The sequence below is a fragment of the Lygodium microphyllum genome, chromosome 24 (genome assembly GCF_053477565.2).
Source record: "Lygodium microphyllum isolate KBCC chromosome 24, Lygodium_microphyllum_v1.1.10, whole genome shotgun sequence".
NCBI lineage: Eukaryota > Viridiplantae > Streptophyta > Polypodiopsida > Schizaeales > Lygodiaceae > Lygodium > Lygodium microphyllum.
Window position 1 is genome coordinate 127,776,881 of NC_141158.1, and position 18,927 is coordinate 127,795,807.

The 18,927-nt window shown below is 41.7% G+C and overlaps 1 protein-coding gene across 1 annotated transcript in view; it reads right to left on the reverse strand.

The window, feature by feature from the left end:
- The window catches only part of LOC148015631 (brefeldin A-inhibited guanine nucleotide-exchange protein 2-like), a 70,295-nt gene that overhangs the window by 6,474 nt on the left and 44,894 nt on the right, over positions 1-18,927 (reverse strand). The window contains exons 7-10 of the mRNA XM_087665379.1: positions 18,204-18,712; positions 17,488-17,809; positions 10,716-11,055; positions 9,298-9,968 (exon numbers count right to left, since the gene is read on the reverse strand). Coding sequence (XP_087521505.1) covers positions 9,298-9,968; positions 10,716-11,055; positions 17,488-17,809; positions 18,204-18,712 — 1,842 coding nt within the window. The remainder of the gene's footprint in view (positions 1-9,297; positions 9,969-10,715; positions 11,056-17,487; positions 17,810-18,203; positions 18,713-18,927) is intronic.

An 18,927-nucleotide genomic window follows, 5' to 3' on the forward strand; every position in this document is an offset into this window, starting at 1 on the left:
GTAAATGACACATTTTCATCAATTCTTCACGAAGAAAGTCTGAATTTTCTCTCCTCAGTATTCCCTCTCATCTCCCAAGCTTTCTACAACCTTGCTCCAATGATTGTAGCATTGAGAAGTGTACCAAAAATAGGAAGCTCCAAGACATGGATTCAATAGGGCTGAAACTGTTTTTAGCCTATTCAAGTGGAGGGCGAATTTGGGGCATTTTCCATCTCCATCAAAGAAGGTGAAGGCCAATTGATTGCCCGAATCAAGGGGCAAATCAGATTAAAGACTTGCTAGTTAGTTTGAACAGCAAGGGGAGTTGGAATATCAAAAGGAATTGGGAGAATCCCATTGTACATCAACTTCTTCTTCAATTAAGTTAAATAAATACAGAAAAGGAGAGCCAGTTTTGGGGCAAACAAGGTGTCCAATGTCTAAGATTATATGAAAAAGTGTACTTTTCAGTTTTGTGAATTTGTTAATTGCTATAAATAGTGCTTGTTGAGCTAAAATATGCATTACTTGCTGATTAGCCGCTAAAACAGCCCCAAAACACACTTAAAAATGCTCTTTTAAAGTAAAAACCCTAAAACGGGAAGCAGTTTGAGAGAGTTCAGTGGAAACCCTAATTTTTGGGGCACCTTCCACATCTATAAATAGACAGGCTGCCCACATTCAACTTGATTCTGTCTGTGCAGATTTCACAATCTCCAATGCAGATTTCAGCCATCAGCCTCCTCCCACGTGGTTATTCGGCCCTCAAGACTGCTGCCACTCCATCTATGTTTGCTCCTGCTACTCACGCCTTCATCCATGCTGACATCAGCTGCTGGTGACATCATCATCTACTGCGATCTGATCATCCAGTCATCGCCAGCCACATCAAACACTGTTTCAACCTGTTGTTTACAGCAGATTCTGCGCAATTTCCAGCCTCCAATTGGCGGTGCACTGCTGCATTTACCAGTTTCCAGCCTCTCGACTCCTGCGTTTTGGTGACCACTCTGCTGCCATTCACTATTCAGCAATCCTACACTTCGACTAGTGGTCACAAACTTGGGATCGGTCTCCGCTAGGCGTCACACTCCAACATTGTTCTGCCCTTGGACACACTGTACACTCTTTTACACCCCTCCTACCAGTTTTGCTATCACTTTTGGACCAGTTGGTGAGGCTGGCCACCTCTCCGATCATGGAGGACATACGGCATTCGGAACGTCTGGCGATCCATCTTCATCATCTCAGCCAGGTCCAATGTCAGGTTTGTACAATTCCTTTGAGTTGCATGAATCAAAACCCTCGCTTGTTTCTTCTTTTGAGGTACAGGATCCGGATGGCTTTGCATATGTGAACTTCAATAGAGAGGGCTCACGAAGCAGACGGAATTCAAGTACATCTACAGCTTTTGTTTCATTTGAGCATATCACGCATACTTTTTTTTTCGTAAATCACGCATACTTCTCACTTCCCTCCCATCCCACCCTCTTCTATATCACACCTCTCATCATCTTTCCAAAACCTTGGATTACAATCCACATCTGTATCACACCCTAGGGGTTGGATCTTCCATCTCCGCTCCTAGCACCTTTTCCTTCTCCACCCCATTCTCTACCTCTTTGCACCATGGTACTTCGTTAGGGGAAATGCTACCCTTTAGCACAGTGCCTCTCACCTTTCAGCAAAGGAGCACACCCATAACTCCTGGGTCGACTGTGATGGGCATCCCCCTTACTATCTCCAGCTTCACATCTCACATGACCACTCATACGCAGGGGTTTCCATCCTCAGCTTATGGTGCATCTTCACACTCTCCTTGGATTACACCTACGCATGGATTCCCCTCTTCTGCTTCCCGTGTCCCCATCCCACCTCCTTGGGTTCCTCATGTGGCTACCATGCCCATTGTTCCTCATGTGGCTACCATGCCCATGCCTAGTCAGCCCATCCCTACCTATGGATCCACCTTCCACATTATACGCATGTCTAGAGAGCACTTTGGGGCCCATTCCCAAGTGTACTCCACTCCCCCATCCTACCCCCAATACACTTTTTTACACTATCCATCTCCGAGCACTACCACTCCTATTACAACGGACAAGAATGCCTTCACGGATAAGACACGTTTTAACAAGTCAAATTTCACCACTTGGTCTAATTTCATGCAACAAGTGCTTAAGTCTCAGGGTCTTTGGGACCTCGCCGTTGGTCTAGAGCCTATGCCAGACCCTCGACTAGCTCACCCTGATTACATCCATCAATGGAAAACCCGCAATGCTACAGCCAATGTTGAGCTGATACAGGGATTGCTTCCTGAGTTTCACTCTCAGACGCAGCGCTTCCCGCTCGCATCAGAGCGTTAGAGTCACCTTCTCGACCGCTATGCGGCTCATGATCGTACTCGGTGCATCAATCTCAACCTTGAGCTTCAAGAGTTCTCTATTAAGGAAGAGGATGATCTGAAAGTCAAGCTGACTGAATATAGCCAGTTCCTTGCCGAGTTAGCCACTACTAGCTCTCCAAAGTCAGATGACGATCGGATTATATTCTTCTTGAATAAGTTGCCCGAAAAATACTTTAATTTCATGCAACACATCATCTTCCAACCTCAATTGCCAACCTTCTACAAGTTTAAGTGCCAGTTCTTGCGTTACGCGAGGCTGCATGATCAAGTCCACAATCCTCATCAAAGTCTTATTCAGAGTAGAGGGGGCTGGTTGCCTCTTCTTAGGGAGAAAAAACCACTAGTGGCAAGAACTTGCAAGATGCGAAAGCAAGCCAATCAAAGGGTGACTCCTCTTCCTCAGATGGAACCAAAGAATCTAGACCTATCTGGCAGCAACTCCTTAAGAAAAACCGGTTTTGCACACACTGCCAGAGAATAGGTCATGTGGACGAGGAGTGTCACTTCAAGGCCCAAGGTCTTCCACCTAAAAAGCCTCTGTAGACTGTTGTGACTACACAGTCCATTGGGGCTACACCTTTCCCTCCTACTTCATCTGCTCCTTCAGCATCCGCCGTTACTGTTGGACATGTGTCTCAAGTACAGTCTCAGTAGCCCATCTCTTTCACTACCCCTGAGAGACTGGCTGATTGGTCTGCAGGTTCCGATCCCGTTGCACTTCATGCATCTACCTCACCTTCCTCCCCACCTCGTCAGGCGTTCCCTTGGCAGAGCCTTGCTACTGGATGTACGCGATAGTGGCCACCTTCTTAAACTAGCATGTCTCTAGGCGCTTTCGCATACCCTAGGTCAATATAGCATTCATTTTTCACACTCTTAGATTTAGGTCCATAGGATTCATTGTCCTTAGCTTTTCTCTTCTTTTATCTTTCACTGCATTTACTCACACATACACATTCATTGCATTTATTTTGAGTTAGATTTTCTTTCTATTCTGTTTTGCTTTGAAGCATCTCCCTACTAACCTCTATGCTTGCAAATTCTCATCTCTTTTGCAAGGTTTTGTCTTTCAGTGTAGGGTTAACTTGCAGATTGCTTTGGTCCTATCTGGGATAGAGACATGGGGATGCGCACCGTTCCTTTCATGGTTTCATCATCCTAGGAGTACTTGCTCTTCTTCCAGCATGGCGGTTTTCCCTCCCGAGAGGCGGATCGTATAGCATCTCTCTCAATGCTACCATGGCAGTAACTTCTACCTTCCCGAGAGGCGGATCGTATAGCATCTCTCTCAATGCTACCATGGCAATAACTTCTACCTTGCTCTTCTAGCAGGGTGCTTCATCCACTTCATCTTCTTTCATTTCTTATGGTTCTCGGCACCACGTGAAGACCAACGTCAAGCTCCTCTTCCTTCTTCGACATCTACATCCAGGTTGAGAGGAGATTTCTACCCTTCTTGGTATTCTATAGGCTTCAACACTTTGTCTTCAACATCGGCTTTTCCCCCCTGTTGTATCTTACCCTTTGCATTGCATGATTTCATTATCTTTGTACTTCGGCGCTTAGGCAAGTGAACAATTTTCCCATGAGGGACACTGTCCAAGTGCACCTACTACATGAGCATTCTTCAACGTGTAGCATACTTTGCATCTCATTGTGCAGAGCACCACTTGAGCGGATCCTAAACTATTTCCATCGGTGGCTGTTGTTACCACACCACTATCCTCCATCACATGGATACCTCATCACCTATTTTTCCTAGCCAACAACACCCTGAGTGGATGGGTTAGCTTGTTTTGTTTTGTGATGTGTTGGGTATACCCTCTCTACTCCCGTCTTCTGGGTCACTATTACTCAATCGGCCACATTTCATAAAATTTACCTCACTTATTCCAAAAAAAAAAAGTTCCATGTAGTTCCATCTGCCTTTGTAGAGCTTGGTAGGCCACTGGGCAGCCGACGTGAACCCTTTGTCCAATGCCCTGTCCTCTCTATTCTGCCTACTTGGATTCCCTTGGTAAGATAATCATTGCCTCTATAGTCTTAGTAGGCCACTGGGCAACCGACGTGCACCCTTTGTCCAATGCCCTAGCTACTTTGGGGTGGGACGCCTTAGGGTAAATAAACATCATAATGGTTGGCTTAACCTTTTAGCTCAGTTTTGGGCTTGAGAGAGGGTGTTGAGCTAAAATATGCATTCCTTGCTGATTAGCCTATTAAACAGCCCCAAAACACACTAAAAAATGCTCTTTTGAAGTAAAAACCCTAAAATCGAGAGCAGTTCAAGAGAGTTTGGTGGAAACCCTAAAGCAGGAAGCGGTTCGAGAGAGTTCAATGGAAACCCTAATTTTTGGGGCGCCCTTCCATATCTATAAATAGACATGCTGCCCCCATTCAGCTTGATTCGGTCTGTGCAGATTTCACACTCTCCAGTGCAGATTTCAGCCATCAGTCTCCTCCCACGTGGCTATCCAACCCTCGAGACTGCTGCCACTCCATCCATGTTTGCTCTTGTTGCTGGCGCCTTTATCCAAGCTGACATCAACTACTGGTAACATCATCATCTGCTGCCATCTAATCATCCAATCATCGCCAGCCACATCAAACACTGTTTCAACCTACTGTTTACAACAGACTGTGCACAGTTTTCAATCTCCCATCGGCAGTACATTGCTGCATTTACCATTTTCCAGCCTCCAAACTGCTGCGTTTTGGTGACCAGCTTGCTGCCATTCACTATTCAGCACTCCTACACTCCGACTGGTGGTCACAGACTTGGAATCCGTCTCCAGTGGACGTCACACTCCGACATTGTTCTGTCCTTGAGCACATTGTATACTCTTACATTCATTTACAGCATACATTCACTTCAGAGTTGTGTTCTCTCTCTCCCTTCTTTTGTTTGTGTTCGAGTTTCTGTGTTTCAGTTTTGAGTTTTGCGTTTAGGGTTTGAGTTTTTGAGTTTTGTGTTTACGGTTTGAGTTTTGAGTTTTGCATTTAGGGTTTGAGTTTTTCCCTCTATGTCTGTGTCTGTGTCTGTCTCTTTGTGTTTCTGCGTGGTCGTACACTCTGTGTATCCTTAGTGCAAACCCTAGCAGTTTTCTTCACAATGCTTAATCAAGTTATTTACCACCCTATCCGAGAAGAAAGGCTGGTTACAAATTAAGTTGAAATTGTAGCAATGTGAAAGCAAAAAGCATCGCAACGCTTAAGGAAAAGAAAGGCCTGCAACCTAATGGAGGTTTCAAGGCAAGTAAAAATAGAGATAAAGTTTCCATATACTTCTTGGTGAAGCTTTAGTATTGTTTCACCAATCGATGCAAAGTGGATGGAACAGGATGACTTGGTAGGCCATCCTCAATTATTGCAACTTTACCTAGATGCCTTTTAGATAGAACCGCTGACTTTGGTTCAACATGCTCAAATAGGTTCAATAAAGCAAGGATTCGGAGCATTGCCTGATGCTCAAGGAGAGAGTAGCACTTCCACTCCGCGAGTTGTGGACAACTCTTATATATAGTGGATCTTGAATGTATTCAGCATGCATCCAAGGTACTGTGCTGACAGTATGTCTACCATGGGGTCACTACTAAGTGTACTCGTCACTATGAGATGTATACAAATGAGCATGGTTGTTACCGTGGCTCCAAGACTTTACTTTAGCATCAGTTTAGGATCAGCTTGGCATGAGTAATTGCCTCAGTTTGTGAAAAATTTCTGATTAGTTTCAGCTCAATTTTTTATCAATTTGAGAACCGTTTATGGTCACTTTGAGATCAGCTCTGCATCAGTTTTTGCATAAGTTTCTGATCAGATTTTGCAATCAGTTTGTGATTACTTTGCGGGCCACATTTGTAGCAGTTTGTGATCAATTCTCAGATCAGCACGTGGTCAGCTTATCATCAGATTATGCTCACTTTTCAATGGTTTACAATTGGTTCCATGAGCAACAATATCTTAGTAAATGCCATTGACAATTTCAACCATGGTTTATGCTGAATTAAAACTCTTCTATGGTTGATAGGCAGAACGATTGATGGAATACGAGTTATGGATGCATCTAATGGGTTTCTGGCAACAGTTTTGAACTAATTTTTAGTCTTATGTTATGTATATGCTAGCTGAAAATTTATTATCAAGTTTGGGGCATACGGCATGGTTGTAAAACAATGGTCAATGTTGTGATTGTGATGTCGTTTGAAAATACAGTATGCTTTTCCTTTGGCACAATGTAATGCAATCAAGGATGATTGCAAAGATTTCAAGGGGGGGTCTATCACAAGGACGTGATATTTTATTGCTTTGCTTAGCATTTGACTAAAAGTTAATCAAATATGCTAATGTAACTTGCACATATGAGCTACAAGTTAATTATTTTACAGTCTGGGACCCAAGATCCTAAGATATCAACTCGTGCCAAAGGCCAAAGCTATAATAAGTTGTCTAACAGGTACTAGGTGGTATCCAATGTCAAATTCTCTAGACCAATTTATTGGCCACTAATGTCAATGATGGCATTACAGACTAGGAATTAATTAATTAATTAATTAATTAATTAATGTCATTCTAAGGGTCAATAACTGCTCAAGGATACCTGGAAGACAATTTGGCCTAGCCAATTTAATTATTAACTAGTGAAATTAATTTTTTGAGTATTAGAATAATTATTAAATTAATTTTCAAAACTAATACTCTAAAAATTAATTTAATAAGCTAAAAAATGCTCGAAAATAGGATTAGAAGGTTGCCACATAGCAAAACTTGCCAATGCAAGTGGAAAAAACGTTGTTAGAGGCTAGTGGAAGTCTATTCCAACAATTGTGAAAGCGCAAGAGGCTGTTAGAGAGCAAGGACAGGCTATTACCACCAGGGATAAATCCTACAGCATGTGACAACAGTTTGGAGCCCTCAAGGAATAGGTGACAGCAGCCCAAGGTCCTTTTAGTGCTGATGAAAGCATACAGGAGGAAATAACAATCTTTCTAGTGGTTCTCAGCTATGACTGCTTCCATCGCTATTTGAGCAAGGCAACAACAATTTTTCAATCTTTCCCGCAATGAAACTCTCAAATTTCTCTCTCTATAGCATTCTTCATCCCCAGCTATCTCTTAAGCTATCTCAGCATTTTCCAGTATTTTGAGCCATCAAAGGAAGTGATTTTAATCAATCTCTACTATAAGCCCTAATTTATAGAGTAGAAATTAGGGTTTGACAGCCACCTCGTGATACATACTCAAAATTAAGGGCCTAGGACTTGAATTCCAACAACTAAAATTGAGAAATTTCAAGGAGATTCAAGAGGCTAGCCAAGCAATATCAAATTTGGGACTCAATTTGTCTTTCAAGGAGCAGGCTGAAAGCCAATCCCCAAGCAAACCGAGGGGCAAATTGATTTGGAGGATTGCTAATTAGTTTTAACAACAAAAGGCAATTGGATTAGCAAAGGAGATCAAAGGATCTCAATTGTACCCCTTCCATTTGCAATATAAGATAAAGAAATACCACAAGAGACGCTAGTTTTGGGGTCAACAGGCTGTCCATTGTCCAAGATTAAAGTGGTAAAATGTGCACTTTTAGTTCACATGGATTTTATGCTTGGTGTAATTAGTACTTAATCAGGTTATTTACCACCCTATCCAAGGAGAAAGGCTGGTTTCAGTTGATGTCACACAACAGGCTAGGGGTGGTAGCAATTGAAAAACTCGTAGTAATGGCTGCAGGTGGTGGAGGGGAATCAATGGCCAAGGGTTCCACATGCTGAAAATATCATCTCCTTTGAATGGTAACCAGCCAAGGGTGAAGCTTTATCAATGTATTCAATTAAGAATCAATAACGATCATAATAATAAGAATGATATCTTTCAACAGAAAACCCTAGACTAACTAAATATCTTATTAAGTCTCCTAAGAAACCCCAGACCTAATTGTGCTAAGTGTACTGATTTTCTTAACTGTCCTAAGTGACAGTCAGTGTGTTCAGGAAGCCCACACCAAGGAACAAAGGGCATCAGTGGGTAGCCCATGAGATAGCCAACATTGAGCAAGTAAAATTAAAGGCCTAAATTATTGCAAAGTTTCCATGCATTTCAGTCTAATTTAACTCCACCAAAACAGCCCAAAAAAGCATTATTTATGAAAAGACATTTAATTTTTTATAGTAGGACGAAGGTCCATAACCCTCCTATAAAGGACATGTTCTGGGATCAGCCCTCAAATTTCTTCACCCTTGCTGCCACGACCAGTCTAGAAACTGTTGGCATGAACCAGAGGCTGGTGCCCATCATATCAAGCCTGTAGCCTGCGTCTACAGCTGCCACCCTGTTTGAGGAGGCTGCTGGCCTGCTCGGGGAGTGCTGTTGCCTGCCAGATCAGCTGTTTCCATGAAGTTTTGTTTCAATTTAGTTTAATTATGATTTTCTTTCTGGGGCTGTACAACACACGAATAAATTGGCCACAATTTCAGGTCCTGGTTTTTCAGGGGAAGTCATGTTTAATGTAAATATTTACAGCCAGTTTTGGAGAGGTCTAATTTAGGTAGAGCATTCTAGGTGAAAAGCAAATGACTTTAAGTTCTGGGAAGCCTCCCATTGAGATTTGGAAAGCCCATCACAATGCTTGCATCTAGCAAGTTGAGAGTATAATTTCATATTTCAACACAAGCTCTTCTTCTTTGGAGGACATCTCAAAGCATCTCCAATTGGTAGTCTCACTTTAAATCAGATTGATGATAGCCATCAACCTCAAAAAAATGTGTGCAGGTGCACATACATATGTGTGTGGGTGTGTGTGTCTCAGCACATTCTCGTCCTTGTCCTAGAATAAAACAACAAGTCAGTATACAGAAAATTTCTAGTATCATCAGACATTGTTCAACATGCTACGCAACATGATATGCAAGAAATACTGACCTGTACAATTAGCAGTTGTACTGACATGCGAGATTTCACATCAGAGACAGCTATTTGCAAACTGTTCTTGTGGTTACCAGGAATCTGTCCCCTTTGAATATAGCCAGTCTTGAATCCATGCTGCTGCATTGTTTGTGCTACCTGAAACTCTGCAGTTTCGACAACCTTGACCAAGTCAGGTAAGGTTTCTATGGCAGCCTCTTTCAAAGCTGACAAAACCTCTGACCACTTCTCATCAGAGAAAAGGTGCCCTGCATTGCTGATCAGACGTACAAATGCAGCAATGCCTATTGCTGCCAAACTCTGATGAGACCGTTTTATAAATCCTGTCAACAGATGCAAAATTTTCCCTGCAATAGGGTTGACAACACCATAGAACTTCACAAAGAGATCAACCACAAGTTGCAACGCTAGAGTGCAAGTCTCGTAGAGCCATGCATCTACTTCAACGTCATTTTGTTCACCATCAAGTCCCTCATCTGATTGTTTGGGAGCTGCAGGGTCTGTTGCTCTCCTGACAGAGTCAAATATAGGAAACAAAACAGACTCAAACACGCGCTCCCACAATCCAAGGGAAAATAAATGACCATGGAAGCGCAAAGTATCGAACAATATATCCAGCGCACTTTTGCGTATGTCAGGACGTGGATCAAAACTTAGTTCTGACAATCCTGAATCCCACCAACAGATATCAAGTCAAGCTTGCTCCACCACTCCCTCCCTCCCTCTACTGCAAATGATCCTTACACATGTAAATTGGACTATAAAGAACACAAGTACAACTCCAAGGTGACTTCAACAGCAAAGATCCCCCCCTTATAGTGTGCAGCTAAGCAACAACATGGAAAAAGGCTTTATGGGTGTGCATATGTTCTTCTCGCCTTTTCTTTTTCAAATTTCCGGCGTGGGCAGTTGGATATATAGGTTCAAAACTTAAGTACCTTTTTAAACAATCATTATATGCCAATGCCAGAAGCCGCAGCTCCTTTTACAAAACTTTTCCTACACTACTTTTATGCTTGTTTCGATGGACGTTTGCTTCTGGTGTAAATGTTTACAATTTTAACCAATCAGGATGCCTTGTTCAAAATAATGTCAAGGGTCACCAGGATGGCAAATTATCTTTCATGCATTCATACTCTCACCACAGCCAACATCCCTGTATGCTCATTTTGTCAAACAACTCAATACATCATTCAAAAGAGCAAAACATTATAAAGGTTTGGCCTATGGCATGATTAAACCTACGTCTGTGCAAAACTAAACAAACATTGTTTGCCAAGCAATGCATCATACACAAAAGCTGAAAACTCTCGAGGTATGCTTTCCCAATTATGCTCTTTTTTCATAAAAGATAGACCTGATAAGTGAAATTCAATTATGCGACCCCTAAAAAAGGTTTCCCCCAAATAACTTACCAACAAGAAGCGGAAACCAAAAATAGAGATGGTCATCTCTGTCTGTAAAAGTAGGAGATTCAGACTTTTCTTTCTCTTTGTCCTTGCTCCTTGCAGCAGATCCAAGATCTCCCTCTGCTAATTTCAATGCACAGAATCGTAAAAATGCAATTGCATTCAAACTGACATCCTGATTAAATCTGCTGTTTGTGAATGCAATAAGACAGTTAACACAATCTGTGAATGTAGTTGTCTCTGTTTCAGTTATGTATGGAAAATACTCTCTGACTATTTTCTCGATTGTCTCAAAAGCCAACAATACTATGCTTTTGTGGTCATCTGTCGCTGCTGTGGTGAAGACCTGTGTTAAAAGAACAAGTCAATCACAAGTTGCTAGTTGGAACTTAACAGCCATTAAAAGAAAATGTTTTGAGCTTCTAAGTTCTTTCTTTCCAACAGCTACAACTTTCACATTATATTTATTAAATATCATAAGGAGCCCTCTTTTATATTCCACAGATTCCAGAAGACTCAGAAAGGTTAGAATAATGAATGTTAATCTACTCAACCTCCTAGTGAAGCGCTGACAGAAAGTCGCTCATAGCAAACTAAACAACAGACTTATGGTTGTCCATAGGGTACAGAAATGAGTGGCCCTATTTCTAGAGAGCAATTTTACTCATCAGCATGCTTCCAACCACCACCCAAGTGTAATTTGCAAGTAAGCATTACTACACTTTTAGACTGTCATTTTGACACACATCAAAATGCCTCTGGACGATCTTGACAAAAGAAAGAGCATGTCTAAAGAAAAAACTCCTTTGACTTTTGCATGATTTCCTCTTTCTTGTTACCATAGCATAGCATATGCCATAAACCCTTTCCAGATGTCATCAAAGTCCCCACAAATGGTTTTCAACATCTTCCTATTGTTAAATCAACGAGGAAAGGATGCAACAAATCAAGGAGCAGACAGCTCTTTCCAGATGTGATCAAAGTCCCCACAAATGGTTTTCAACATCTTCCTATTGTTAAATCGAGGAGGAAAGGATGCAACGAATCAAGGAGCAGACAGCTTCATGAAGGGACAACCTGAGGAGTCAGACACAGTGGGCAGAATGCTATTCGCTGCCATACCTCCACAGGTACATTGTATCTCTCAAAATGATTTAGCCAGATTTTCCAAAGATCTGATGAATTTGTAGAGCGGAAGATATCTTAGCCATTTGCATTGGACTCAACGTTCCTACTTGCATGGGTGCCCCTCTAGAGGCACAGACAACCACGTATAGTCAATTATGGCCAATTTTAAGTGCAAGATTTGGCGAAATACAAGGAATGGATGGCTGTCATTTCAGTAACTTATAGTGTTTTGTGGCCTTTTTATAAATGTTGGTTGGAGCGGGTGATGGCAATCATGTCAATCTTTTCCTCGAATCTAGGAATAATCAGAATGCCACTAATCATGTGGTTGATGCTCTGCTGCTGCTGCTGCTGCTGCTCTTGTAGCTCCCTCACCCATGTGGTTGGCGTCGTGTTGTAGCGTGTTGATAGCTCCACCCTCCACCCATGACAAAGTCCCTTGTTGTGCCTCTGGCTATCTTGTACATACTCTTTGGCTATGAATATGACTTGTTGCCCTCAAGATGGGCCCTTACGCAAACTGGTGAGCATGTTATCATCCGTGTCGCGTTCCATATCGTGTTGGGGTGTCCCGTGACATGTTGAGGTGTTGAGATGGCAATGTTGGGGAGTGGGTCTAATGCTTCTCTGGAGTCTAAGAGAGGGCCTTGCGCAGGTATCCAAGGGCCGAACCATCACAGCAGCAGCAGCAACAACAACAACAACAACCTGCACAATGCCTTCCTGTCCCACCTTTTTTGCTTAGCGACAACACTTCTAGAGCTGTCATGCTACCACCCACACCCAATCTGCTTCACCTGCCACCTCACCTGGAGGTCCTACATGTGCCTCTGCCACTAGGTCTTGGCCACCCTGCCTTACACTGCTGCCCTTTGGAGGTCCTACCTACAGGCCATTCGTCCTACCTCCACCATGTCTTTGACTAACACGCCGCCTGTTTTCTGCACGTGATGCTTGTTGACCTACCCTATTGATCATCTCCAGCCTGCACCAAATCACCCACCGGTGGCCCATCAGTCACCCCATCAAGATAGCATTATAAAATAAGACATTGATGAATGCTTAGGGGGTGTTCACACATTATTTGGTGATTTTCAATTTCTAGCAAATTTCTCAAATTTTCATCACTACAGTTTGGGGTTCACACTAATGCCTATCTCATCAAATTGAGGCCTCTTACAACACATTGAAGGCCGCTCGAGCACTCACCTTCAATATCAAGTGCCAAATGACCCAAGCGTCCAATGCTCGGTGACACTATCACACGCAATCAACATTGATCACAATGTCCTCGACATTGACCATCGAGGGAGGATATTAAACCCAATAGACTTGTTGAAAATTAGAATTATTATTTAAAAAATTCAACAAAAGTTTTTTAAAGTAAATTAAAATTTTTAAAAACTGTGATTGGAATTAGACATTTGCCATGCATATGCATGCGCAAAGACCTTTCCGTCACATAAGCTTTAAATAATAATAGGATTCTACGCCTAGATTTTAATAATAATGAGATTAAGATTCTAGGCCTAGATTTTAATCAAAAATGAGTTGTACTTCTTTTTATTCGATTCTCAAAGGAGTTGAGAGATTTATAAATAGTTCCCATAGCCTTTGCATCAAGCCTAAGAGACAAACTTGAGTTTCAAACCCCTAGTCACATGTACTATGCCTCTAAGCTATGTTGGCTTTGATCAGCCCTTGAGCTATGCACATACACCTATGCATCATGCCCTCAATCACATGCACAATGCCTCTAAGCCATACTAGCTTTTAATAAACCTTAGAGCCATGCACGTGCACCTTTGAACCATGCTCCACTACGAGTCCTTGAGTTTGACGGTAGACCACATCATGTTCCAATTACAAGTATCTCTCTACTTTTTATAATCTCCTATCAGTATCTATTGTATAGGACAAGAAACTAACTCTAGGCTCTTTCAAGGTAAGACCTTACCATATTTTCATTCCCTGTGTTTCATGTCATAGGTTCAATCCCCCATGACCTAAAGGGGGATTGGTTAGTTATATCCACTACATTCGTGTGTGAACGCACATTAGTGTGTGTTAGGGTGCAAATACCACTTAGTGCATGTAAGTTTCGGGACAAGGTTTGGGGTCATCCCTATGCCTATAACATAAGGCCCTACCTTTGTACTTGTATCTTTTTTTTGTAAAGGGTAGTTGTATTAATTACTAGGAGAATACACAAGTCGCAATTAAACTAAACGGGCGATTGAGGAACTAAAGAAACTGTCATATGCCAAGAGACAAAAACATCCATGGAAAAATGCCCCCATACTGCATAATATAAGGCCTTACCTTTGTTCTTCTCTCTCTCTCTCTTTTCATAATGGACAATCATATTAATCACATGAGTACATGAATTATGGCAAAGTAGAAGAGGAAATTGTTATATACCAAGAAACTAAATCCTCAAGAGAGAGAAGGCCGGCATATTGAACAAGATCCAACTACCAGTGGAGAAGACCCTTCACCCAAGTGACCTAACTCAAAACCCCGAAGGCAATTGTATTACTCACATAAGTACGAGAGTCACAGCAAGAGATTGCCATATGCCAAGGGACTACATTACATCCTCCTTAGGGAGAAGACCAATGTGCTAAGCCAGATCTAGCTGCCAATGAAGATCTTTCAGCCTTGCAAGATGGCTTTGAACCCCAAAGGTAGAATGAAATATGAAAGCATTCCAAGTGACCCGATTGTGCCAACAGCCCCAAAATCTAAGAAAGTGAAATAAAATTTTCATATATGGTTGTGCCAAAGTAGGATATTTTGCCTTGAGAAAGACCCAATCTAATGGACAGAGTGAAGGGCCCATCACAACCCTCCAAATGTGAGACAACATGGACCAAATCTTCTTAGCCAATGGACAAGACATAAATCTATGGCACGAAGATTCCACACTCGCAGTACAAAAGAAGCACTTACCATTCGAAATACGACGCCTAGAGAGGGCAAAGGTGAGGGCAAGCCAACTATCAACACTCTACAAAGAAATAGTTGATTTCCACCATGCTCTGCTTTTGTGTAAGCCCCAAACATCATTGGCCCTGGCCACCAACCAAGAGAGATCTATGATCAAGAGATGATAGATCTAATTGACGGAAGCACAATCCAGGTGCAACCGATCCGCAAGTCTCCAATCGTGCCAAGGATGATCCAAATCAAAAGTGGGGAAGACACAGTGATCCTATAAATACATGGAGATCATGTCCCATAGATCACAATATCCACAAGGGTCCAAAAAACCTCTCTAGCCATGTGGAAAGACAAGCATCCTACATGCTGATAGGGTTGTATCTACAATAGAGACCAGGCCTTGACGTACCATTCAATTAAATTTGGAACGATATCCTATTCGCCTTTCCATGAGACTAAACAAGATACAACCAATACTTCCAACTAAAACAAATTAGTGTGTGATCTATGCTCAAGTGAAAGCCAATTATGAAGAACTATCTTCCATGACCATATCAAATGGGTCAAAAGAACTAAGGATGAGATTGAGAGCTAGGAGTCATTATTGAGTATGTGCCACCATGATCCATGAATTAAAGTATTGCTGTGCACAATTCTATGGTCTTCTAGAAAAAAGCCTACAACATAGACCAAGGCTGATTACCTACACACATGGGACCTCAAACCTCCATGTCTCAAGGACCAAGATGAGGTGAGCTAAGTGTGAAGTTGAAGATGCCGAGAACAACTATAAGATGTGTGGCACTCATGATCAATCCTAAAAACAAAGCAGCAACAATCCACCGATGCTAATGACATTGTTGGCAGTAGTGGGGGGGAGTGAATTGTAGTCCGAGATGATGATGACAACAAGTTGTCCACGCAGATGCAAAAATGCAGGCTGAAACTACAAAATGCAGCAGCAGCAATCTACCTAGGCTAGAGGAGACAACATTTGATAGTCACTTGAATACGTCTCCCAAGCAGCCACAAATTCATCTCAGCCCTGTTGTCGCCCAGCTTATTGCCCACTCTTGCAAAGATTGAATAAGAAAAGGGTGTGTTCTAGTCATGATAAATTTATAGATAAGGGGTTCTTAAAATAGGCCTTGAACGCACATGATATTAAGGGTTCACATATAGTGAATCCTCAAGACTGCTGCCATTATCATCCGACATCATCAGAGCCTTCTGAATTTCTATTGCTATGTTTTCAAGATCCGTTGTGAATATGACACACTCAAAGCTTTTATTGGTTTCTCTAACACAACTCTCAGCTCACCTCATCCCTGGTTCTTGAGACAAGGAGATTTGAGGCCCTTTTCTAGCATATTCAGCATATACCATTAAATCTTCATTCAAAGCTTTTATTGGTTTCTCTAACACAACTCTCAGCTCACCTCATCCCTGGTTCTTGAGACAAGGAGATTTGAGGCCCTTTTCTAGCATATTCAGCATATACCATTAAATCTTCATTCATTTTCTGAGTTCTCTTCATCTTGAGTTCTACATTTCACATTGTGTTTGTCATACACTTCGTGTTTCTCTATCTGTTCTTGAGCATTTCTTTACATGGTATCACAGATGGTAGACTTATTGGCCTAGTCTTGAAGACAATTGCAGATTTATTTTTACACCAAGATTAAAAGCTAAATCAACCAACTACAATGCAGTGGTCAAGCCAATACATGGACTCTGTTTCTTCTGAAATGTCACTAGCAAAGCAATCCACTATGCCATGTGGGGAACATAAAGGAGACAACTCCATTTGAAATTTCCTGCATGTCTAATTCATCTTTGACATGATAGTTCCTTTCCGTCTTTTTTTGCTTAGAGAGAATGAAGTGGGAACATAGTATGTATAGCCTCTACAACAGACTGCAATCCATGATCATCTGTGCCAAGAAGATCATCTTCTTCATTACAGATTCAAGAACCTACTGTAGACACTCTTGGGAAACAAAAAACCCTACTTTAGACAAAATGGCCTATCCAAACGCATATCCCAGGCCACCTCAAGCTCTTATTTTGCAATATTCAGGTGTAAACATATTTATTTCAACATCAAAGCCTAGTTGCCTAAGCAGAAGTTTTTGAAATGGCTTGACAAGAAAGGCATCAGTTCCAAGCCCATTTTCAGAGCTCCTCCATACAAATTGCTACAACCACCAATAAAATGCCCACAAGACTAGAGCTTTAAAAAATATTATAAGCTAAGCAAACATGAGAAAACAGAGCCCTTGACATGCTAACAAGCTGATCCTGGCTGCAAACATCTACAGGATGTAGGTACAACGAGTAAATATATTCCAGTCCATATAATAGTATGGGAAAGGATAGCACAAAAGGTAACAAAAAAACACTTCAGCCAAAATTTTGCGTGCTGGTAAATAGTTAATAAAATCCTAAGCATCCTCACCAAATACCACATCCCCAAAGCCATGAAACACACGACTGTATGGCCATCAGCCCACTCAAACCTAAAGATGTTGATAAAGCTCCCTTTTCCCATGCCTATTTCCATGCAGTGCTTTGTTGAAAGACTATAACTCGAAACAGCATGTTGAAAAAAGATGCAGCCTATAAGACAACTCCATCGTTTATCGAATCACTCCCATAAGCCCTGAAAAGAATGATGACAAATCTTTCAGAATGGAGGAATGTGTACCATGAACATGATTTTCCACCCTGACTTCACATTATTCACTCTAGCTAAGACCATCTGAGAAACGCAACGAATGATAAGTTCTCTGATCTCCACAGCACGGCTTTTTCGCATGACGATCACAAAAGGTTTCATGAATTCGTTTTGAAAATTGTAATTTGCAAGTTCTTCACGTTCTAAAAACTTCATGGCTAACTGTCGTAAAGAATCCATAGCAAATATGGCAATGGAGAGATTCTCAGAACAGCCAACATTTATGAAGAAATCCGAGAGCACACTCCAAATACGAGACCAGACCAATCTGATCCTGTTCATGTTGTAATGTCTGCACAAACATGTCAAGTACAGTATGTAATCTCCTCTCTCTCTCTCTTTTTTTTCGTAAATCCTCTCTCTCTCTCTCTCTCTCTCTCTCTCTCTCTCTCTCTCATAAATCTCTCTCTCTCTCTCTCTCTCTCTCTCTCTCTCTCTCTCTCTCACACACACACACATATACACATGTATTAACAATCAATATAAAAGAGGCTGAGCAACACACACACACACATGTATATATGTATGTACCACACACATGAGAGAGAGACAGACAGACAGACAGACAGAGATTTAGTTTCTTGGCATCCAGCAGTCTCTTCAGTGACCCTGCCCTGACTTTTGTACTTCTTTTGTGATTAATATGCATACTCTTCACCCAAAAAAAGAAAAAAGATTTGACATACGCAATTTCCACTATCTTTGAGATACTGAAAACACGTGGATCAGTCGGTGATCGCAACTCCTCCAAGGAGACCTTGCATAATGCTTTCACAAAATCAACAATTGCTTCACTGTTCAATCTTTGGCTGCGAGTAAATATACGATTCATTTCAAAACTTCCAATCTGCTCCAACATGTTCAGGTTGGTGACTAAATTGTTCATTTGTTCAGTTGTCACAACTCCTGCTGCATGGCCTCCAACACCAGCACTATCGTATGAGCCTCTCCGCGCAGCTGCAGCAGCATACTGCAGACGGCCAGGCCCTTTTCGCTTAAGGACAGGAAGCACCGGAGTCTTTGATGTTTGCCTAGATTTGTCTGCCTCACTTTGAGGTGCTGCAAAGAAAGCCGCATCTGGTGGGGCCCCCTCACCCAAGAGATGAAGATGTTCAAAACGTGATACACAAGTCAAAATGTGCTCCCATGCTTCCTGCAAGTAATTCCCATCTTCATCTGCGATTGAAATTATTGCCTGCATATAAAATGAGAAGTCAGGTACAGGAATAACAATCTAGTAGTTTAATTTTAAACCTAGCTACATACCAGATTTCTATGATCATTCCAAGCTTTATGCTCAATGATAAATGTCTGTATTAATTCGTGATTGATTAATATCAGAGGCTGTTCAAACATTTATTGCAAGAAGTATCACACAGCAGGTAAAAAGCAGGTGTTTGTATCATGATG